Source organism: Bactrocera neohumeralis, chromosome 5 (assembly GCF_024586455.1).
Source record: "Bactrocera neohumeralis isolate Rockhampton chromosome 5, APGP_CSIRO_Bneo_wtdbg2-racon-allhic-juicebox.fasta_v2, whole genome shotgun sequence".
In the NCBI taxonomy this organism is placed as follows: Eukaryota; Metazoa; Arthropoda; class Insecta; order Diptera; family Tephritidae; genus Bactrocera; species Bactrocera neohumeralis.
In genome coordinates, this window is record NC_065922.1 from 77,719,955 (window position 1) to 77,744,583 (window position 24,629).

Consider the following 24,629-nt stretch of genomic DNA (forward strand, 5'->3'; position numbering starts at 1 on the left):
CATATGTAAATTGTACGCTTTATTTCGTAAAAAATTCCTTAATTTGTTTTAGTTTTTAGTTTTTGTTGAAAATTTGCGCTTATATACATATATATTAGTTGTGTCTATTTATTGAGTATTTATTTTTAATGAAAATGTAACGGCAAACATTACAACTATGTGTTTACTGTGCAATAATTTTACTAGTTTCTAAATATTAGAATTGTATGATGTGTATAAATTGTGTTTGTTGTGTGATTTAGCGTATATACTAGATGATAACTACATATATGTACTTATAAACGTACTAATTAAAATATTTGTTGCTTTATACAAAAATACTAAATTTGTTGCGTTGAGATTTTTTGTTGTAATTTTTATTAATTAATACATCGCAGTTACCGTTGCTGTGTAGATATACATACATATGTACGTAATGAATGTTCCACATATTTTTTAATTTCATATTTTAATTTTCGAAGTTAGGCTTTTGCAAAATATATAAAACGGGAAATTTAGGCCCAAGACACCTCTTTAGGCGCGCATCCTATATTCACTTGGTTAAAACGACAGTCGGGTCTACGTAACCGGAACGGACCCAGATTTTTACAACAACAATATTCATTTGTGCATGGAGCGTTAGCTCAGTAGCTTTGAGCAAAACTTTTTATGCTAATACATCACACCAAATACCGCCTACAATTATTTATTTTGTATTTTTTAGTGTACAGTTAAACTGTTTTTTTTTTTTGTAGGCATACAATAATGTATGGGGAATGTTGCTGAGATGGCAGTAGGTTGATGTAAATCCGGGTTTGTTCCGGATGCATATATCCAACTGTTGTTGGGACGGAACTATGTATTTACAATGCAGACTATGTCTCTATGCAGGCTTTCCTAAATTTTTTTCGGTACAATATTACTTATGTTTTTTTAATTAAAAACGTTTTTGCAAATACAGCAAAACGATTACCAAATGCTACTGAAATTTTATAAAAGAGTAGTAAAACACTCAATTAGTTACAATTCTTATTCTACTTTTTATTTATTTATAGCGTTAGTTTTTGAAAGTAAACTGTATTATTTTTAGAAATTTAAATGCTGGTAAAATTCATGTTTGCATTTTTTCCACTTTTCTCTTAGACTTAGGCGCTTCATCCTCCACCAATTTCTCTTTCAACTGTATACGTTTACCCTTTTTCACCTCCTCCTTTGAGGGCTGTGTTACAATTACACGTTTTTTCGGCGCTTTGTAACTACCTTGACCAGCAGCACGTTCGGCTTCCTCAACTGTATATGGTTCCAATTCCAAAGCTTTCATGCGACGCTTATGCACTTTGGTGCGAAAGTGTGCTTGCATTGCATGGTCGTCGATAAAATATTTGGCACAGTGTACACAGTAGAACTGTGCGAAACCAGTTTGTTCAAGATCCACCTGTTGATTGATGAGCTCTGCGGATTTCGTTTGCAGGTCGTCATCAATCTGATCAAGATCACGCCGTCTGCTGCGTACACGCCAACGTCTTCGCAGGTGCGTATCACCAGAGTGCATTTTCTTACGCTTCTGTACCATACCCATTTTGAAGCGTGTTCTTCAGATATTACACTTACAGGAGAAGAAATTCAAAATATACCTGGTTTTAAGTGAAACTGAAAATAAATTATTCATGAATAGTTTGAAGTTTTTTTTTTTATAAATATTTAATAGTTACCAATTGAATTACGACTTTAGGTGAACACGCGTTTTGTTTTTATGCAAGCATATACCTAGAACGTTATCATATGTTTTTGACAGTTTGCTTTATGTGACATACTAACTTTGGATTCGCAATAGAATAAATTTTTGAATACAAATACTTCTAATATTATTCAATAAAATTTCATAAATAGCTTCTTTTGTTAAAATTTGACATATTTTTGTAAAATTTGACATATTCACAAGCTGCCTCATATGCAATGAAACTGCACATTGTCATTCACAATAGACTCGGCTAATTATGCATTTCTGTCAACAGCTGTGCACTCTGTAAATGTGTGCTCTCTGTTGGTGGGCTGGTGGAGCTCAGCGCCAGAAAGTTGTCAATCGGTCGAAGAGCACTGAAGTGATTGGTTATGTGAGTTTTCCATTGTAATTAAATTTATAGTATTTGTTATTAAAAGATGTTGAATAAGCATATTTACTTCCTCCACATAAAGAAAGTGTAAAAGTAGCAAAAAGATTGCTGTGAGTAAGCATTTACGCCGTTTAGAGTGACAAAGTGTCTGAATGTGTTGGGTAATTTGGAGCCAAAATCGTGATTGTGCACAGTGATATTGCATAAAAATAACACTAAATTCAATAAATAAAAATCAAAAAGCATTCAATGAACGAATGATAAAAATCAATTGGTTTAAATAAGTTAATGAATACATTCCAATAAAGTGCATTCAACTGCTGTAGAAACCAACTGCGACCTAATTAAATCAACTGGACTGGATCAGCTGGTACGGCCATAACTGCTGTAGTTGTACATTTGGTCTTCCATCATATCACACAAGCGACGACAGCACAGCAAAAGTGGTAAGTGTTCGAACAGTAAATGTATTTTGACTTCCCAGATAGTGGAACCTTCTTATCACTTAAGCTTATCGGTTTTTACAGTAATTAGTAGCATTTCATATATATTTACACTCCCGACGCTAATTCCCAAATATTAAGTTGTTTTCGATTGTTTTAGTTTGTTTGCCACGCATAAATATAACTGTTATTATTTATTTATACCATTTAATTTGTACATGTTATCAGTTTGCATTTATCTCAAATATTATGCGCTAATGTATAGGTTGGGTTTTGAATGATGTAACGCGTCAGCTAGCAAAGCAATCAGGTGTGCACACAGCAGTCGAGCATAGCGAGATATTCACGTACTCATGCGTATACAAAATAGCATTCCATGTACGAGTATATTCCTCAGGCGAATGCGATAAATGGCAATGTGTCGTGACATAGAGCAACGGCTTGGGGCAATATCACATTGTTGCCTAATCAACAAACCGGTTTGTGCCGAGTACCATATTTCAGTGGTATTTCACAAAACTTTATGCCAATTATATGAAACAAAGGTACAAGCACTGGATGCTTGCATCTGCTGCTAATGATGAGCTCCATGACTTGTTGGGGAAGTACAAATATGAAATATTTAAACACATAAAACCTTAAGACCTACCAGAAGCTTAATTTCTTTCTTATCTCGAGGTTGTGTTTAGATAAAAATTCAAGCAAACTGTAATTTGTATGATTGACGTACTTCTAAACTTCTCACACAAATTTATCATTTTCGAATTTTTTAAATGTTAATGGAGACCGAAATATAGGCAACAGGTTGTTGTGCCAGACAACAGTCAGCGCTAGTAATACAAATGTCATGCATATCTATATGTACATATGTATACTATATATCATACGTAGATGTGTACATAAACACGATTAGTTTTTATAATCGGTAAGAAATGATTGTTGGTAATTTTATATAGTTCCGTTTGTTTGCCCAACTGCTAAACCGCTAAAATTACACTTAACTAGAAGCCTGTTTCTGTTTATGCTTATCCGCTTACATTATACATATACAGCTATGGACATATAAATGGCACATTCATTTAAGTATACTTTCATATGCTATATGTTTTTGTGGTTTTCTGAAAGTTTATGTTTTGTTAAAATAGAATATTTAGTAGCTAATATTTTGTGCTTAGCCTTTGTTTTTATAGAACTGGTTTTAGCATTTCTAAAAAACAATATTTCTGTTATATCTCGTTGTTTCTAATGCGAAAGGTAAATAAATTTTGCATTACTTGTTTGCTATGCATTAATTAAGCCAGCGCTTGTATATCAATTAAAAATTTTTGCGGCAATATATACATAATTTTTAAAATATTAATTATGTTTTCCATATTTTTCGAAAAAGCGAGAATAAATACCTTTTTCTACAACTTTTAAAGAGCACAGCTGGTGAGAAAATTAAAAAAAAAATATATTATAATTATTGTTTTTTCATCTTTCGATGGTATGTGCCATTAAAAATACAATACTTAATTATAAATAAAGCTCTGTCAGTTTATCTTTAAACGTATACTATGTATGCATGTAGAAAATATTCACCTTATGTTTATTTACTAGCGCATGACTTTTGCGCAGAATATTCCTGCAATGCAATCCGAATTCGCTTAAAAAATCGATGGTTATCGACTTTCGCACGTTGTCAATCTGCACTATTTCATATTTGAATTCGTAAACAATACAATAGTTTGCTATTAACTCTTAATTTTGATTGAGTTATGGCACGCTCTTAATTTCAGTTTACATATTAAATATTAGTACATATGCACACATTGTATACTAGAGTGCTTTGCATTAAGTTATTATTGTAATGGTTAACTAATTGGTGCAACCGACTGAATTATTTACCACAAAAAGAAATGTGATTTTCGATTTTTTTAATGAATTGTAAAATTCGTGTGCAATCCTCAATGTCAATGCCAAGCGACCGCCACCGGTATTGCCGGACATTGATGGACACATAATTAATAAGCCTACATTTTCACGTATTTGTTTGAACATACTCGTAATTACCGTCACTGGTGCAGAGCGATCGGTCAGTTCTCGCTAATTAATAAATTCACTTTTCACGGCTGCCGGTATTGTATGACAAATTTCAATACTTTAAAGTCGCCAATATGCGCCTGTACAGCACGTTTTCAAGTTAGAACAACAACGGCGGTTTGCAGCAACAAACACTAAAGTCAGCTGCAGCTTCAATTACATTCAACACATATGCTTGTGCGTTAATTAGCCGCTAATAAGCAATGATGACAAGGGAAGTTTCCAATTTCATAAGTGCGAAAGGTGTTGCACGGCTGCGTTGCAATTATTATTATTACCTTTAAATGTTTGTGTATGTACGTAGGTGTAAACGCAGTTGCTTGCCGGTTCGAGCAAATAAAATAAATAAATAAAGTTGGAAATGTGGACAAAGAAAATGTAAATCGGCGAGCTGATCGCTTTAAGCGCCGCAGAGTCACGTTGAAAATCGGTTTACGCAGATTGTATGTGTGCAGCTGACTATAGTCACATGTAACTGTACACTTTAGAACACGCGCGTGCACAGCCGCAAATTCGAAAAGAGAACTAAATTCTTATCGAGATGCATTCCAATTTTTCGGCAACGTCAGCCTTGCCAACAAATTGCTTAGCTGGCAAAGCAATTTTTTAATTTTCTGCTGATTTGGCGAATCGTGCCGGCACTAATATCGCTGCAGCCGTGGTGAATTATGTATTTAGTGCACCTGTGTTGGTGCTATGGCCCGTATACGCAACGTTTCTTTTGCTAAAGCGCTGGACACACACACACGTGCACGAGATCACACACATACATATGTGCTAAGTTTGTGTACAGTTGCGTTGCATAAGCACTGCAAAAATTGCGCTTTCTTCAATTATTTATTACCAATTTTTATTACGGCAGCTCATATACATACAAACAAACACACATAATATATGTATATGTATAACGGCATCACATATTACCCACTGCCGCGCTGTGCATGCATTTCAGCGTCTTTGTTTTGCTATCTGACTGGTTAACAGTTATTGCTTTTGCCATTTCATGCATTCGCTTGAGTTTATTTCCCAGCACATGACTGCTGCTTCCACGTCGGACCTGCCCACTTCAAGGCAAGCCAGTTGAACGCGCTCAGACAGTGAATGGTTAGCTTAGATTTTAGTGCTTGCTTTAGCCAAAGTACTCATGTGTTGCCACACCGCTAAATGTTGGCTAATGAGCTGGCAAAAAAGATTAGAAGGTGCAGATTGCCTTTCGAAATGCAATTAATGAATGTGTACAACAACTTGACCCAAATTCTCTTTTTGTGATTTTCGAACGTCGCTATCAAACTCACGATTTCTTTGTTTTAAGTTTGAATCGATGCAAAAGTGGTACATTGTAGCCCAAATCCAGCGATAAAAGAGAAGAAACGCTTAGCAAATGAGACCTCTCTGCGTCTTGTTAACTACGATTACTCCGAATGTGATCTTCGTCGATCTGCCGTAAATCCACCAAAGGCATAATGTTATTTTAGGCGAATTTTCTATTTAAATTAAACAAAAGTTGCTCGAAATCAATCTTAAATTAGTTAAGGGAGAAGAGAAATTTTAGAGGAATAAAACTGATCAAACACGAGGAAAAAAATCGAGTGCACCGAGGCTATATCACTCTTTAAAGTTTAGTATAAAAGGGTATAGACCTTTATCTTCATTTTGATGGGTCGATTTGTATAGTAGCTATATATTATAGTGGTCCGATCCGTTCCCATGACAGTCGGGTTCACGTAACCGGAACGGACCCGAATTTTTTTTCGGCCAAGGACTGTCAACTAGCAGAATTCTGCCGCTACAACAACAACAATAACATCATAGTGGTCCGATCTGAAGAATATGTTCGGAGATTGTAGCGCTGCTTGGAAAATAATTCATGTCGACTTTCGTGAAGATATCTTGCCAAATAAAAGAGTTCTCCAAACAAGCACTTGATTCCGATCGTTCAGTTTGTATGGTAGCTATATGACAAATGAGCAGCTTCTTGGAAAGAAAGGGACGTGTGTATAATTTCAGATCGATACCTCAAAAATTGAGGGACTTCTCGAGTATGCACAAACACTTATTTCTGTGGAACCCTTCAACCGAATCTACGTAGCTTCAATTTTTTTGCGATTTTCGTTGCCGCAAGTTATCCCTTCTGATCAGCCAGAGCTCACTTAAACCCACAACCAAACAACTGACTGTTTCGTGCTAGCTTAATTAGAAAAACGTAGTTTGGTCCAACTTTCTCTTTGGGATTGTCAAATTTTTTGTGGGGAATTGCGTTAATCGACGGAATCCGAAGCTACTTTCCTGTAATGACCATTTTCCGCTTCCATTCTCGCACGAAACAAAACATTTTCAACAAATTAAGCCAATAACATTTTGCAATCTCCGACATATCCGTCCTTAAGGCATTAAAAACTTGCAAATCATTTGTAAATTGCACAAAGCTGACGTTACATTTCACATTCCAAGTAAAACAAATACTGATTTAATCAAATGGCGCAAGTTTTTCAGCAAAATCACTCAGGTCCGCTTTGAAATATGCCAAACCAGCGGGTTTGTTGACCCAGAAACGTTGGCAGCAGCCAAGCTCCGACTGCGCAAAACAAAGAAGCGTCCATAAAAAACAGTTTAGCCAACTGTGTATGTATGTGTGCACGCGCGCGCGCATGTTTGTGTGTGTGCAGTGATTTTCGCTTGCAGCCAAGCTGTGCGCGCATGAAGTACAACAACAAAAACTACTATGCAAGCTGTGCGCCACGAAAGTAGTGAAGTGAGCGCTTTTGCGGCAACTTTATGGCGTTCTCTTTCTGTATGTGTATGTGTGTATGCATAAGCGTTGCATAAAGCTTACTTTGCATTTAATATTACTTATGAAAGTGAGCGCGCGTGCAGGAAATGCAATTTGCACTCATTTATTAGACGCTAATGTGACTTTTCTTGTTTTTGGAAGTTCGCTTTCCTTATTTACATTTCTACTATTATTGCTACTTTTTACAAATTTTTTAAACTTTTGTACACATTTGTTCATTTGTTCTTATCATTTAATGGGCGTTATTTACAGTCTGGAGGTCTATCTTATCGCTTGTATTCATAAATTACACCAACTCGCTTGCCTTAACCCGCTCCAATAACAACAGCACTGTCAAGCTTTCGACAAAAATAAAATGTTTGCCAGTATAATATAGTATATGTATATTCAATTTGCATATTTAATTTAATTTATTTAGCTTTTACTAGCCAAAAATTATTTTTCAAACTCTTTTTTTATACCCTGAACAGTATGTCACGACGTTTATAAAAACCTGCAAGGAAACATATGAGACTCTAAAAAATATAAACACATAAACTTAATTGATCATCGTCTGTCTGTTCATCGGTATATACGCGAACTAGTCTCCAGTTCCCCAGAAGTTGCTTTTTTGGTGGAATCGCCGATATCGGATTACCATAGCGTAGAAACTCGACCTGTCTCAAATTCTTGTAAGGAAAGATACACTAACGAAACGCGGCGTGAGTTATTGTCCAAGTCAATAGTGTAATCTCCAAAAAAATTGTTGGCGTTGGACAATTGTAGCTTAGATCTGCTATACAAACTCAACGACCTGTATCAAGTTCTTACATGGTAAACTCTTTTCTTTGACGAGATATCGTCACAACATTTGGCATGGATAATTGTTCAAGGCAATGCTACAATCTCCGAACACATTGTTGAGATCGGACAATTATAGAAAATAGCTGACCGATCAAAATCAAGCTTAAGATCTTTGTTACCCCTTTGTGGTATAAAAAAATGCACCTGACAGGGCTGTTAAAGCTTCAGTACAGCTAATGCTTTCTTTTTGCTGATGAGTGCATATGTACCCATTTTCTCTAGCTTGCTTTCCGGCCGGCATTCGCATAAATACCTCAAACTTGTGGACAGGCGATAATTGAAAATTCCTACCCTTGATTATCAACAATACCGACAAGTATGCGAAAACAAAAACAAAAACAAGCACAACGAGATAAGAGAAAAACGCAAGAAAGCAAAAAAAAACCTAGAAAATATAATAATCAGCACATTTACTGTTATTGGCAGTATCGCACCTTAACGGCATTTTCTTTGCTTTTTTGTTTTCCCACTTAAGCGTCATGGAGCGGGCGAGGCAAGAAGAGTGCGGGTTAAGCTGCAATTCGTGTCCAAGTGGTTTTTTTTGTAACTGTAAATTTCTGTGCATATATTGGATAGTCTAAAAAGTCTTTTCGTATTTTGTCAATAGATGTCGTTGCAGTCATGTATATAGTATCCAGTGCTAAAAATCAGACGAGCCAGAAATACGAAAATACTTTTTCGACTACCTATGCGTGGTAATTTTAGTTCACAGGAGGGTACAACCTATCGTGCCCACCTTAGCAATTTTCACTGTTGTAAATATACAAAGATCCAGACTGTAGCGAGCACCAAAACCTCTATTATGTCATAAGAGTTTTCTTTCGAGTTGTAACGCAGTGACCTTCACTGTGAAGGCCAATGTGTTGAATTTGTGTCTCGCATTGAACTTCAACTCACGGCGCACCGCGTCTTTATCATCTTGGCCACCATTTAGCTTTAATAACAATGACGATGACGTTACTGCTTGCGATTAAATGGAAGTCCAGGCCTGTAGGCGGCATATTTGCCTTTTTCGCTTTCACCGCCATTTTTATAGCTTGTTGGACGCCCCAATCTTAATTTTACATAAAATAATATCTTGCAATGCAGGAAAGCATCGAATAATAAACATAACCACTTATGCGATCTTATTAAGTGCATGCCTCGGCGTCTTCCTGCTTTGTTGCTGACTGCTTGCACCGCACCTACGCCAACCAGACAATGCAACGACTTCAAGATTTTTTATAATTATTGTTTTTGGAAAAAGGTACAACAGCCACAGCAGGAGTCCATTGTGCAAATAACGCAATTTCAAGTGCAGATCTCATTTGCTTTTGCTTTTTTCTTCTTTATATTCTATTTTATTTTATTTTTCTTTCGTTTCTCTTCTTTTTTCATTATTTCGCTGAGCCTCCTGTTGTTGCTTTCCAGTTCACTCGTCAAAGTGTAAAAATATGTTTTAACTACTTATTGGGCTGAAAGTCGCCTACAGTTGCCGCTTACAAGCTGAGCGTTGTTGTTTTTTGACTTTGGAAGCCATGCTCTAGGCTTACTCAAAGCTTACAGGCCTCAGTTAAGTTAGTTAAAGGGCAAAGATCTGCGTGGTTGTACGTTGGCTTTTGAATCGGTTAATCCGTTGTAGCGCATAGTTGGCTGAAGTTTTCGCTCGTTATCTCAAGTGGCTTGTAATTCACGACCGTTTTATGTAACTTTTCTTTTAAATATGATCTTAAATTTCATAAAATTTTTTGTAATACTATTAGTAGCAGTGCTTTTTACGTTACGTTTTAAACTTTGCCGGCTGTTTCGCAAAACTGGTTCTAAGCAATTGTGAGCTTTTCTGCATAAGGCGTCTTTAGGACGTGTAAGGTGTTCAGTCAACGATAAAATTTAGACTTGAAAAATATAAAAATTTTTAAGCGTTTCAGCAAACCTTTCTTTCATTATTTACTGCTCATTTTTGCTGTTCTTATGCTCTGCGCGCCACGACACCTCAGTTGTAAAGACCTCAAGGTGTGTCAACTTCGATTTGGCACTTCATTCTTAAGTTTTCTATTTTCTATTGAAAATGTTGTGTGTGTTTGTGTTTAGAATTGATTTTGAAAGAATTCAAATTTCGCACCTCAGTCTGCTGCTACACCTCTGTGCCTGTGTAGAACTCTAACAAAAGCGTGCAAGTCGAAAATTGTGTTGAATGCGAAATCAACTTTTTACTAAGAACTTTTCATAAGCTTTGCAGCCAATGCAGACGACTTCCGCAGCGCCTGGCGCTCACTTCGTCCCATTTGCCCAGCTTCGCAGGCTGTTGTCTGTCTGCTGTTTGCAAAGCGTTGTTCAACTAAGAAAACTTGCAATTTCTTCTACAAAATGTTGCACTCGCAACTTTGCGTACGTGTATGTGTGAATGTGTGTGTGCGAATACTTTATTATACAATACAGATTTTAATTACATGTACTACACGGCGTATACGCAACGCATTACGTGCGCTGGCTGCATAATAACTTTGTAGACACACGTACCATATACCGTTACGGCCAAGTGTACATGTGTACATCGATGTGCGCCTCAGCTGCACTGTAAGGGCAACATAATTTCTGCTTATACAGAAGACAAGCTTTGTGGAATACTTTATGAGACTAGAACACTCAGCTTTGTAAATGGTTTTGTTTTTGTAGCGGAAGAAAATATTCCTGAATTAATTTCGAAGAATGATACCGATTTGACAGCCCTTGACCGAATAAAATCCGGGTCCGTTGTGTTTACTTAGATCGACTGTCATAACAACGGGGGAGGTACATAAATGGCCAAATGGCTTCATTTAGATATACAGGGTTTGTCCGGGAAGTAATAGGACTGAGTCTATTTAAAAAAATGTATTCAACTAATCGTTACAATTCTTTAACAATTTTCAAAATAGACGTCACGGAAGGCATTCTCCAGAATAGCCTTGAGAGCCGAGGTGCATGCTGTCGTCCCAAAATGCTTGCCTTTCATCGGGCTTTCCAGGCAAGGAAACAAAAAAATCGCGGGGGCCACATATGGGCTGTAGGGCGACTGCGGAAGCGTTGAGATGCCGGCCTTGGTTAGTAAGCTGCTCACAACAAAGACGGTGTGAGCCGAGGCGTTGGCGTGGTGCAATTTCCAATCGGCTGCGATGTATTGTCGGACCTGATTGACCCTTCGTTTAAGTCTCTTGAGGACTTCCACGTAAAACTTGGCGTTGACGGTTTGTCCAGGAGGAACAAATTCATGGTGGACAATGCCTTTGATGTCAAAAAAGACAATGAGCATCGTTTTCACTTTAGATTTGCTCATTCTTCCCTTTTTTGGGCGAGGAGACGCTGGCGTGTGCCACTCGGAAAATTGCCTATTTGTCTCGGGATCATGCCCAAAGATCCATGACTCGTCACCTGTGCTTATGTTATTCAAAAATTCGGGGTCACATTCACACATGTTCAAATACCTTTGCTATAACGAACGCTGCATTCCTGACTTTTCAGGTGCTCGGAGACAACTGACCAGCCGCTCATTCGTTAGATAGGAACACCGTCTACGGAATCCAATCGGTGCGCGCACACTCATTCCCATTACTTTCCGCTTTAGTTCTTTACTTTCTTTTTGCTAAGAACATAGAATTTGTCGTTAAACCCGAAACTACTCCGAGTATGTGCCACATCTGCCATGCTCTCGGAACATATTGTGTAGAGTTGTTGATTAAACTAAAATTATGGGGAAAATGTTTGTGGGGAATTACAATATATATGAACACATACATACATATGTATATTTGTATTTTTATCAAGTTTTCATTAATTCTCTCCAACTTTGCATATTTGTCTGAGACTTTTGCCTACTCTGCATATAATTTTTTATTAATTTTCGCGTTCAATTGTATTTATACCCTTTTTAATATGTACATATTTAGGTACTTATGTCATGTATTTTATTTCCAAGTAAAGTAAATACCGCATTACCACACATAAAACCACTGATTACATTCAACAAAATGAGCCAAAGTGAGCCGCAGTTGGATGATTCCTGCAAATATATTTATGAATGTGTGTGTTTATTGCAAAAATATGCCGAATTCTGTGTCTGTGTGCCGTAGAATACACGGAAGTTGATTTTACGTGGAAATCTATTCTTCTTCACTGTCAAATCATCAATATTGTAAATAATTTTCGGAATTTTAAACCAACTTTGTAAATGCTTAGAGGCTTGCATTTACTTTAGATTTAATTAAATGCCTCAATCCATTTATCCTAGTAAAGAACTCAGTGTGTGATACCATTTAATAGCAATCGTTTGAAGCAGATGAAGAATAAAAGTCCTACGGCTGATTCAGCCAGATCATCTTAGGGTGCCCGCGGAGTGCACGCTTAAATCCGAGCCGAGAGCATTGCTCCATTTAGGCACCCCGCGATCGGTTCGGCTTTGAGCGTTTACTCGGGCAAAGTTGTGTCCACCGAGATATTTCAATATCATTCTGGCAAAAGACGGGCAATCGACCCCATAAAATATTATTGGCTTAACTACGGTTTCATAGAGTCAATATCGCTTTTGGTGTAAGACCCCACCTCTTTTGAATTACTGCCCTACAACGGTACAAGGCGACCGATGCCTTTCTCCTCGAATTTTGGCTTCCATGAGAGCTTTCTCTCGAGAATAGGCCTCAAGTACTTCCCCTGTCCAACGGTTGAAGAATAGAGCTTCTCAATGAGAGGAAGAGTAACTTTAAGTTGATAATAGTCGTTTTCGATGCGTCACTTTTCTGACAAGTGAAAGCAAGCACCAAGATAACCGTTTAAATTGAGTCCAAACAAGTTTTTATAAGCTTATTTCTATTTGATTACCACAGTTTGTGTGATTTATGCAAACTATCTGTTCGATTCGCTACCGTCCTAAGTGTGTCTGGTTGAGAGGCAGGAATGTGTCTGATTTCAACATAACATTGCGATTGAAGTTTTTGAGTACCATGAGTCAACACAGCGTTGTATAAATCCTACTACAGGCACGAGTGAGTACTCTGAATCAATACACGGAGAACTTTATACCTTTGCTCAGTATGAAGCACTGGTCAGCATATCTGTACAGGCTACCGCTCCCCACCTTGCATTATTTTTAATCGGCTTGACAGGTTTGGAACTCAAGTTCAAATGATGCACTGTTCCTCTAACCACTTGACACTGTGTACTTTGGGTTGACTGTGTTGCATACACTGTATCGCAGCGCAACTGTTTATTCTTCATAAGCCAAACGGTACGTTTATCTTAGAGCCGAGCTAAGCCCACAAAAGCCTTTGTTGTTGTTTGCAGCGCTAGTTTGTATTCTCACTCGCATGTGCTTATCTTTGATTTTACATATCTTCAACCTTCGTTTGCGCGTGTGTGTGCGCGTTCATTGTATTCTTATCGCTAAAGTTGCACTTGTGGAAACAGAATTTCACTTTCGACCGCACAAACAATGCGACATTATATCATTTTTCGTTATCAGCCGCAGCAAAGTTGGCTGCGATTAAGTGGTTTTAAAAGTTCGCAAGCCTCCACCGATAAATATGTACACATAAGCGTCTGTATGACTGCAATTTGGACAATTTTCGTGAATTTTAATTATCACGCCGCACAGACCGCATGCAGAGCTCGATATTAAAATTAGATTAGAGCGTAAATGAATTGTTGAAGAGAAATGTGTGTGCTATTGTGGGTAAATAAATTTGAGAATTTTTTTTTTCAGCCAGCGGTGCCACATAAATCGCTCCGGGGTTTCGTACTACAACAAAAACAAGTGCAGTTTCGCTTACCACTTTCGTCGCTGCCAGTTACCACTTATTAGTTGTGATTATTTTCTGCATTCGCTGTCGAGCATTCAGTGCGTGCAGACGCAAACGCTTTTGTTGTGCCGCTTAATTAATACAGTCCAAAGCTAAATAATCGCCGTGCACTTGCTGAGCCGCACACACTTGTGTAATTATACCGTTGTGCATTGACTACGCGTCGGCTTCCACGCATTACGTGCCAATGCAACCGTGCAATTGTTGTTGCCACGTAACCAACGCAGTTCGACGTCGGTATTTGTGCAGCGTATTTGCGCTCGTTAACTGCCGGACGCAACGCAGGACTATACGCCTGTTCGGGCGCAAAGTGAGTAGTGCTGATTGACTCTGTGCATGTGTGTATGTATGTGTGCATTTGCCATAAGCAACAAATCAGCCATGCTTTATAGCTAATTGCAGACGCAGTTAGCACTGTCATCTTTCTAGCATGCAATTAAAACCAGCTAACTGTGCTTCCCATGTATGCGTATGTAGCAGCATCGAGTTGCCTCAGCGTGGCATTGTGGAGCATGCTGTTCCTGAAATTTCTCGCCTTTGCCCCGCAAAATGCCATTGAGGTGAAGACAGGCAGCCACAAACAATCGTTATAACGGTACTGCGTTTACGTGGCGTTGCAACAGGTTAGGACAGTGAGAGTTTTTGGGGTGCCAAAAGTGATATTTTTGTAAGATTTGTGTGTATTTGTTTGTCAAACAGTGCCTGTCTCTGCCTTACCAGTAACGCGTTTTTCTTTGAAAATTCTTCGCATAGCAACAATCTCGGTGTGCCTAATTAAGAACTATTGAGTGCGTAATTGATTGTTGACACTTTCAAAAGCGAAGGCAAAGGCAATTAAAGTTGCCATGCGTGTATATGTATGTATATGCGTGTGTATTCGCTTACAATAAATAAACAAGAAAAAACGTTCTAATACCCTGCACAGATACAGAATGTTTCTTACAAGATCTTGATTTCGATCTGAACATTTCCTTCAGAGATGGCATTATTGCTTTAAACAATAACTCATGCCGAATGTCGTGCAGATATTTCGTCAAATGGAAAAGTTTTCTATACAAGCGCTTGATTCTAATCCAGCACGTAACGTCGCCTCAACAGATGTTGTCATAGTCCATTCCTCTGCACCATATAGCAGGACGAGAAGAATAGCGACTTGTAGAGTTTGGTTTTTGTTCGTTTACTCCTCAATTAGTCCGAAGTAGCACCTTTTGACAAGAGATATTCGTAAAAAACGGCCCAATGAACAGTCAAAAACAGCCTCGAACTGAGAGACTAGTTCCCATATATACAGACAGACGGTCGGACATGGCTATATGGACTCGCTCATCATGCTGATCATTTATATATGTACATATATAGTATATATATATATATATATATATATATATGTATATATGAGTGTTTCAAACTTCGTGGCAAACTTAATATACCCTGTTCAGGGTATAATTATGCTCAAAATTAATGTTGGAAATCTTATAAATGCGCTGCTAAGAAACCAAAGAAGAATCTGCCCAAACAGGAGGCAAATATGAAATGTAAAATATTTGTAGTTGTGGTCTGGTAAACTTGTAAAAAATTCATGTTTGAAAAGCAACGATAATTAAGCGCTAAGAAGGTCGGTGGGCTTGTTCTGTGTCAGGAAAGCCCATAAATTTCGATACATCGTAATTAGACAAATTAAATATATATTTTTTTTATTGCTTTTAAATTCAAATGAGTGCTTTTGCGAATTTCTTAAATGCTGAAGCATACTTTTAGGCCATTTGTGAACATTTCAAGTTCATCATACGCACCCACGCACACCCACCGCATACATTCCTTGATATGCTCATCCTTATAAATAAATTTTTAAACTTTTATTTTTCTATTATGTTGTCCTTGCAAAAGCGCCAACTTCCATACCACAAAATTAACAGCTCACTGAAAACACACATACATACATATAGTACATGTTTGCATGTGTATGAATTTTACATAAGCAGCGGTGACCACTCGACTTCATGTTGCTTTCAACTGCTGAGTGTCTAAATTTTTAATTGCTTTTTTGGCATTTGCTTGACCAACTATCAGATTAGGGCAAATTCCGTCATGGTCAGTGTATTTTCAGCCACGCTGCTACGTGCCAAATCAGTTGAAGTATGCTTTTGTAAAATTATATTTCATTTTCTCATAGTTTTCTACTTGAAAATCAAATAAATCTAACTATTAGAAAATTTTAATTGCAGCACGACCGTCATTTTATTATTATATTTTACTACATACATATTTTGTGTAGTCGAAAAGGTTTTTTCGTATTTCAAATCAAACTTCAACTTATTTTTTGTTATATTTATAATGAGCTTTAATGAACCAAATATGTACAATTTTGGTCGACCACTTTTTCCCATATTTCCACCAGAGACATTATTCCATCAGTGTAAAACTTTTCTGGTTTCTCGGCGAAAAACTGCGACAAGTAATTTTCACAGGCTTCTCTTGAAGCCAACTTCGCTCCATTGAGGGAGTTCTGCATTTACCAAAACAAATGGCAGTCCGGTGGTGCAAGATCAAGGCTAAGTTCTCCCAGTGTTTGCCGAGTCATCTAAGATGTATGTGGTCTAGCGTTGTCCTGATGGAAGACGAAGCCCTCTCTATTGATCAGTTCTCGCATCGGTTTTTTTCGATTGCTTTCTTCAATCTCATCTGTTGTTGACAGTAAAATGTAGAATCAATCGTTCGACCAGGCTGGAGCAGCTCATAATGGATGATTCCTTTCCAATCCCATCAAATACTCAGCATAACCTTTCGAGGCGTCAATCCTGGCTTTGAAACCATTTGTTGAGCTTCACCACGCTTGGACCATGATCTTTTTCGCACATTATTGTCGTGTTTGATCCACTTTTCGTCTCCTGTTACCATTCGCTTCAGAAATGGTTCGATATCATTTCGCTTCAGCAAAGAATCACAGATGTTAAATGGGTGCATTAGCTTTTTTTTGTAGCCAGCATTTGCAAATGGCTCAAACCCGTTTGATGATGAATTCTAAGTTCCTTAGTGACGATTTGCCAGCTTTTCCATAATTTTATCGACTTTTTCAACGATAATTATTATATAGCATCTATTTTTGCATTTTATTATATCAATACCTCTCTTATAATATTTTTTTTCTGTTGGTACGTTTTTTCCACACTTGCCCTTCGTGCATATTTCTGCTGAACTCGTTTGCCCAAAAAACGCAAAGAATTAAACTAAAATGTCGCCACACATTTTTCATTGCAACAAATTTGCATATTCATTGTATTGCCAGCGATTTTGTCCGTTGTAAATATTCCTGTTTTGGTTCATAAATAAAGCAAGAAGTCCTTCCACGTACGGTCCCATAAATATTCACTTGAACGCTTGCTATTGCGTTTACAGTTATATGTACGACACACACGAGTGCAACGCCTACAACCGAAAGCCACGAATGTGCAGCTTTATCTCCACTTGTCATTTTCTAGCAATTTCACTTGTTTTTATTGACTGAATAAGTAAGTTGTAAACCAATATTTGGCATTGTGCAAGAACTGAAAGCACCATTTATCATATTAATATTTAACTGCATACTTCTCCGGCGGAAAATGCAACTGAATTTGTGCAATATCTTATTTAAATAAATATGGACGATTTTCAATGCCTATAGCGTGATATAGAAATATTTTTCATTAAGCCGTTGCTTGGGTTGAACTATCTACCACAATTAGTTTGCGGTTTATTGTTAAAATATTGAAAAGGGCTATGAAAGCTTTGCCTTTAATACATATGTCTTGATTAAAAGGTTTGTGTTTTAATGTAAGAAAAAAATTAAAGCTTATATGAATGTTTGATGATAACTTATAAAAAAGCTCAATGAAAACTTTCATGAAAGTTCTATCAAAACTTTTATTTAAGCTCAAAGTAAACTTTTGAACCTAAGTATTATCTTATTTTTTTTTAATTTTTAAAGCTTATATGAAATCCTTTTCTCTAATATAAGTGTGTGAAAGCTCCAAAAAAGCTTTTTCTTCGATATAAGTATGTGAACGATTACATGAAAGCCCATATAAAAACTTAAATTAAAGCTCATAAATATAAAAACTTAACTTATCTTAAAACCTCTAAAATTATAGGTAATGAAAACACACACGTCCGTGCCTTATAAATCCACAATAGCAAACTCATTCACAAGCGCTTAATTATTTTAAGATCCTTCTGCAATCATCACCACCGCCTACATTGCACACACTGTCTTATTTCGCTGTGACATTTACTCAAAAGTTTTACGCGTGCCAAATTCCAAACTCCTTCCAAATTCACACTCCAATCGACCAAGCGTGTGGCATAACGGCATGTTAAAAATATTCTCATAAAAATTCCTGCGTGCCAAATGCGTGTGCGTGTCTCTTTTCCAATACTGCTATCTCGGCCATTAGCGAAAAGCTCAGCTTCCTACTTGCCTCTCTGCCACGCCACCAACACGCACCAGCAACAATAGAGCACACACCGCATAACCTTCAATCATCCAAGATGCCAAAGAATGCCGTAAATATGCGAAATGCGAAAATTTTCTGTGCGCCCTGCCCAGCTGATCCAACAAGTTGCTGTTGCCGGTGTATTACGCTTCCTGGAAATCTGCACCGCATCCGCCTAGCCCAGCCGCCCACAATTCACCTAATTTCTTACTTGCAAATATATATAGACATATGTATGTGTATGTGCTGGTGTGTTTATATTTTTATTGTTCTTAATGTTTTCGTTAATTCTTTTTTCTGTGCGCATTGTTGTTATTTGTGTTGTTGCGGTTCTGCATGACCTGCATGTTCATTAGTTGTCTGACAATGTCAACCGCATTGCTGCTCGCACAGAACTCACTCCCGCATACATACACATGCATATGTATGTATTGTATACAAGCACAATGCATTCGCACATACTGCGAAGATTGTATCCTTCTACATTTGTCCTTTGCGGTTAAATATAATGGAGGTGCTATTCGTTCCTGCTGCCCTTCAATGTCATGGCAACATACAAATGTATGTATATAAACACACATATATAGTACATAGATGCATGCAGAAATTCTCGGGAGTACACTAGGGCGGGTCTAAAGTGCAGAGAATCCGTGGCTTAAAGTTCAAAATCCAGTTGTGACGACCTTTACCATATACCCACCTCTGCACTTACGGATAGGGGACTTAATAAGTATTGTTGTTGTTGTCGTAGTTGTAGAATTTAGCTGAGTTGACAGTCCTTCTTCTTTACTGGCGTAGACACCGCTTTCGCGATTATAGCCGAATTAACAACATCGCGCCAGTCTTTTCTTCTTTTCGCAATGTGGCGCCAATTGAAAATTCCGAGCGAACCCAGGTCATTCTCCAGCTAGTCTTTCCAACGGAGTGGAGGTCTTCCTCTTATCCATAAATCTTTCGCAGAACCTCTCTCTCTAAAAACTCGTAACGTCGACTCATCAGATGTTGTCATCGTCCATGCCCCTGCACCATATAGCAGGACGGGAATAAGAAGTGACTTATAGAGTTTGGTTTTTGTTCGTCGAGAGGACTTTACTTCTCAATGCCTGAAGTAGTTTCGAAAATGGCTGACAGTCCTTAAGCGGATAAAAAATCCTGACACGATCCGATTACGTAGATCCGACCGTCGTGGGAACGGACCTAATAACTATTTGTATTATAGGTTGCTTGGAAACCATTGTGCTCTTATAAATTGTGGATTGTCCTTATGAGCGTCCTCAAAAGCCTATTTTTTTATCGACGACTAGCCTAGCCCGTGATCCATTTTATTATCTTTTATCCCCCGTTATCCCTTAACCTAACTTTTTCTTCCCTTTTGCTGTCACTAGCAACTGACTGTCAGCTGACTTTTATAATTATAGGCTGATTTTCAAAGGGTTAGCTTAGGTATTAAAACGGGTAAAAGCATAAGTTCAACACTCCCTTGTATTAAGCTCTTCCTCCCGCTTACACTTTGCTTTCCCCTTCACAAGCGACCGTAGAAATGTTGTAAACAATTTGTTTTATCCACAATTGTGAGCCTGCAATTTCCGCTTTTCATTGTTGTTTCTTTATTTTCGCATCAATTTGCTTTCTTTTCTGCAATTTGCTCGCTTTTATTGTGGCGATAGTGCGCTGCGAGTATAAATCATGCCTTTGCTCGCTGTTCCCTGGCCGCTGCTCTCTCACGATATCAACCTCTGTGCTTACAATTTATTAAGTGCAAATTTATTGTTTAAAGTGCGCTTAATATAGCAATTTAGATTATTTACGACATTAGAACACTGGCTAAGTAAGTGTGGATAGTGAAAGTGGTGAAGAGATGGCAACAAGAAATTTATTGCACTGCACATATGATATGAATGTAATTCTCACATACCATATGAAGGTCTCAACGCTGTTTTGTACGCCGCAAAGCGTACAGCATTTTCTTATTTCGGCAGCAATACGTCAGGAAGTCATCAACCAGCGAATTAGTCGCGAATTCCAACAATTTATAGTCATAATAACAATTTGCCACTTTCATTTGGACATAACCTACAAATTTCATATGAACATTTTTGCACGAAAAGCTTTGATAAGCTTCACTAACGCCCTAAGCATTTTTCTCCGCATCTTACCTCTGATTTTCCTATCTTCATTAGCATTTATAATTCGAAAAAGTTTCCACTAAGAATTGCTCAACATTTCACCGGCGGCCAATCCACTCGACAGTTACCAATCTGCCATATTTCTGATCGTTGACAATTGCTCCAAAAGGGTTGACTACCTGGCATGCGATCGACGTTACCATGTGACAGCTGCAGTTTGCAAGCGTTTAGATTCCACATCGTCTGCAGTGAAAGTAAACTTAACTCTTATACTATATACGTCGGTTGTCTTTTATATGTGGGGAGTCCACGCGAATAAAAAGAAGTGATTTAGTGCCAAGTCAGGACTATACGTCGGATGGTTCAACAAATCGATGTTTTGAGTGCTCAAAAATGCAGTTGTTTCAGTCGATCTGTGAGAACTCGCTTTGTCGTGGTGAAGAGAGTTACGTCTTCGATGGTTGGGATATCTAATTTCTTGAAAGTCTTTTTCTTTTCTTTTGTTGGATTCGACAGTCGACTGCTTTTTACTTATGGGTTCATACTTGCACGAATCATCACCTGTTACGATGCCCTAGACGGGTTTCGATGCATCGTAGTTTTTTTTTTATATTTTCCTCGACCAATCAACATGAGCATTTTTTGGGATCCAACGTGAACAGATTTTGCCGATTTAATGCAAGTCGAAAGTTGTCAAAATAATCGCGCGTAAATTTTCGGGTTTTAATTCCATTTTTTGAGCGAGATGAATATTTTAAGTCACAATTCAACACTATTGTTGCAATCTCCCGAAATATGAAAGCCAACCTACATTACTATACCCCTCTGCTTTTCGTCCACCGCGTCAAGCCGCAAGTCTCATATTTAAAGCATAAACATTACTCTCTAAAAACTCGTAATTAAGCATTGTTTTTAACATTTGTGAAATTCCCCTTCACCAATTCCAGATCAATTGTTTCGCAGTTGGGTTTGTAAGCCACAATAAGCAAACAGTTAACCCGCCTGCTTGCTGTGTACACCTTTACCTGCTTTGTTTCACCTTCGTTTCGTTTTGCTGAAAGTAAAGTAAAAGGTTTGCGATTTATTGTATTCCGGTTATTCAACCAAATCGCACGCAGACACAGCTCGTACCGCTTGTTGCTCGTATCTCTATTCAGTGATCTGCCGAAAATTCCCTTTCTACTCGAAGCAAATTAGTTGTCAATCGTTCAATTTAACCCAATGCTACACAGAGTGCATACATACATATGCATTTATATAGTCATGGATAGATGTACATACATATGTATATGCAGTATATGCATGTGGTTCGACCATGTTTCTGATAAATTCATGCGCCACACCGGAAAGTTGTTTTTTTCGAAAAGCAAACAGACAGCTTCAATTTGCGCCAACAAGCTAATAAAAGTTCGGAAACCACTATCAGTTTGAAAGTTCAACAAAGTCTGCCGATTCTGAACGGTTTTAATTTCGTGCAAATTGGTTTGGGAGTAGGAAAATATGTCTTAAATTCTAAAAAGTGTTATGATTCGACAAATATGAATTCTTCTGAGTAAAGCTTAGGTTTGTGTGAGGTGACTTTTGCACTGTCTACACAAAAAGTGGGAAAAAGTGTTTGAATGAATCTTCTTCTTTACTGGCGTAGACACCGCTTTCGCGATTATAGCCGAGTTAACAACAGCGCGCCAGTCGTTTCTTCTTCTCGCAACGTGGCACCAATTGGAAATCCCAAGTCGGAGTGGAGGTCTTCCTCTTCCTCTGCTTCCCCCGGCGGGTATTGCATCTAATACTTTCAGAGCTGGAGTGTTTTCGTCCATACGTACGACATGACCAAGCCAGCGCAGCCGCTGTCACTTAATTCGCTGAACTATGTCAATGTCGTCGTATATCTCATATAGCTTATCGTCCATCGAATGGGATATTCGCCATGGCCAACTCGCAAAGGACCATAAATCTTTCGCAGAACCCCTCTCTCTAAAACTCGTAACGTCGACTCATCAGATGTTGTCATCGTCCATGCCATTGCGCCATATAGCAGGACGGGAATAAGAAGTAACTTATAGAGTTTCGGGTTTGTTCGTCGAGGCCAAAGTAACTCCTGTTGGCAAGAGTTATTCTGCGACGACTGTTTGTTTGATGACTTAGAGCATTCGAGAGCTTTGTTCTTCGCAAGATCTTTGGAGCTAGTCGCGTGAGGGATGAATATTGAAGAATATGGAACCACGAACTGTATGAGCTCTTCGGCCAAATTGAATGCGCTAGTTAGGCCATGTCGGTCGCATGGAAGTTTCAACTCGAGACCCATGGGTGGATAAGTATAATCAGTCAATGCCATAAAGGTTCGGCAACAATCGTATCAACCATAACACTCACGCTTCTTCTAGCTAGCGATCCAATTTGTTTTTAGACAGTATGCGGTAATACAAAAGCTGTCAAGTTTTATACGAAACAGAATAATGGCTGTTTTCTTACGAGGAGTTATTCAAATCTTTATTGATGGCCGTCAATTAGGCGTGTCGGGCTTAACGCAATTCAAATAAAAAGTGAAAATGAGGATAAGTCAATTTAGTTGGCCCTGCAAAATGACCAAAGTAAACAATTCATGCCACATACCGTGGAGCTTAATATGCTTAAACGAAATTCATAGTAAAATTGTTGGAAAATATCGCCATTGTAGGTTGGGCTGCTCGCCATCAGCTGTTTTCGGCGAAGATAAAGCCTGAAACGTCCACATAATTAATGAAAGAGTTGCGGTGTTGCAACACAGCTCGTGTACTGTCGTAGGCGGGTGTGTGTGTGCGTGGGCATAATTTAACACTTTATTCGCAAAATTCATTTAAACAACGTGCGGCCGAATTTGGTGATCTGCAACCAAAGGACGCCATTGAATTATTATTTTTTTATTGTTTTTGTTTTTGTTATTGCAATGTATCGGCTTTCGCCAAAATCGGTGACCTCTTTCAACAAATTTGAGTCTTTTGTGGCATAAAAACAACTATTTTTTTGATTATAGCCAACCCAATGCGCGTGTGTGTGTGCGTATGTGTGTGCTTGGAGGTATCAGCGTTGCGTATGCGGCACGTACGCAATCAATTGTATGATAATATAATATTTTGGGCGCGCATGTTTTGCATTGCAATTGCATAAAAGTGATTCGCATGCATTTATACAGTAACGTGCAAAATATTTGCAACCTGCCATACATCCCGAAATTCGATACAATCCTATGTTATTTTTTATATTTGTTGACAGTTTTATACCCGGCACAGCAGGTTGCATAAGGTTGTGGTTAAGCTGAATTACAGGGTTTGTCCGGAAAGTAATAGGACTGAGTCGATTTTAAAAAAATCATTGAACCAATCGTTACAATTCTCTAAAAACTTTCAAAATAGGCTCCTTCTGCGTTGAAGTCGTCACGGAAGGCATTCTCCGGAATAGCCTTGAGAGCCGAGATGTATGCTGCTTGGACCCCCTCTGTCGTCTCAAAATGCTTGCCTTTCCTCGGCCGGGGGGCCACATCTGGGCTGTAGGGCGGCTGCAAAAGCGTTGAGATGCCGGCCTTGGTTAGGTAGCTGTTCACAAGAAAGGCGGTGTGAGCTGAGGCGTTGTCGTAGTGCATCTTCCAATCGGCTGCGATGTATTGCCGAACCCGAACGACATCGAACGTCTCTGTCGCAGATTTACCGAGTTTCAAACAGAATTTAATCGCGTGTCTCTGCTCGCGGCGGAAGAAAATCAGTTCTATTATTTTCCGGGCAAACCCTGTACGTTAGGTTTGGTTAGGTTAGTGTATTGTACCAGGTTACAGGAACGAAGGGACAGGGAGTTTTCTTTTGCATCAACCATTGCTGATAAAGGTTATGATGCTTGAGTCGAAATCTTAAAAATACGAGGTTTTTGAATAGAAACCTTATTTTCTTGTTCTATTTGGTAATTTTAGTTTTATCCTATCCTCAAATTTGCTAGCTCTAA

General features: G+C 38.2%; 3 protein-coding genes across 8 annotated transcripts in view; 1 reads left to right on the top strand and 2 right to left on the bottom strand.

Moving 5' to 3' along the window:
• The window catches only part of LOC126759248 (luc7-like protein 3), a 144,273-nt gene that overhangs the window by 100,973 nt on the left and 18,671 nt on the right, over positions 1-24,629 (bottom strand). The window lies entirely within an intron of this gene.
• Positions 1,000-1,834, bottom strand: LOC126759254 (zinc finger protein 593 homolog). Its single transcript, XM_050473981.1, has 2 exons — positions 1,692-1,834; positions 1,000-1,629 (listed from the first exon to the last, which is right to left on the bottom strand). The coding sequence occupies exon 2, from the start codon at positions 1,556-1,558 to the stop codon at positions 1,091-1,093; it is 468 nt and encodes a 155-aa protein (XP_050329938.1). The 5' UTR covers positions 1,559-1,629; positions 1,692-1,834; the 3' UTR covers positions 1,000-1,090.
• The window catches only part of LOC126759251 (high affinity copper uptake protein 1), a 28,761-nt gene continuing 6,168 nt past the window's right edge, over positions 2,037-24,629 (top strand). For 4 of the 6 annotated variants that reach the window (XM_050473973.1, XM_050473978.1, XM_050473976.1 and 1 more), the window contains exon 1: positions 2,038-2,539. The gene's annotated coding sequence lies outside the window, so the exon portion shown is untranslated. Of the gene's footprint in view, positions 2,540-14,233; positions 14,373-24,629 lie in introns of those variants that run through there. The other 2 variants (XM_050473977.1, XM_050473974.1) reach the window with 2 other exon arrangements.

What these genes read in the sequence shown, in the direction of transcription:
- LOC126759254 (XM_050473981.1), bottom strand. Translation starts at nt 1,558, where the DNA reads ATGGGTATGGTACAGAAGCGTAAGAAAATGCACTCTGGTGATACGCAC.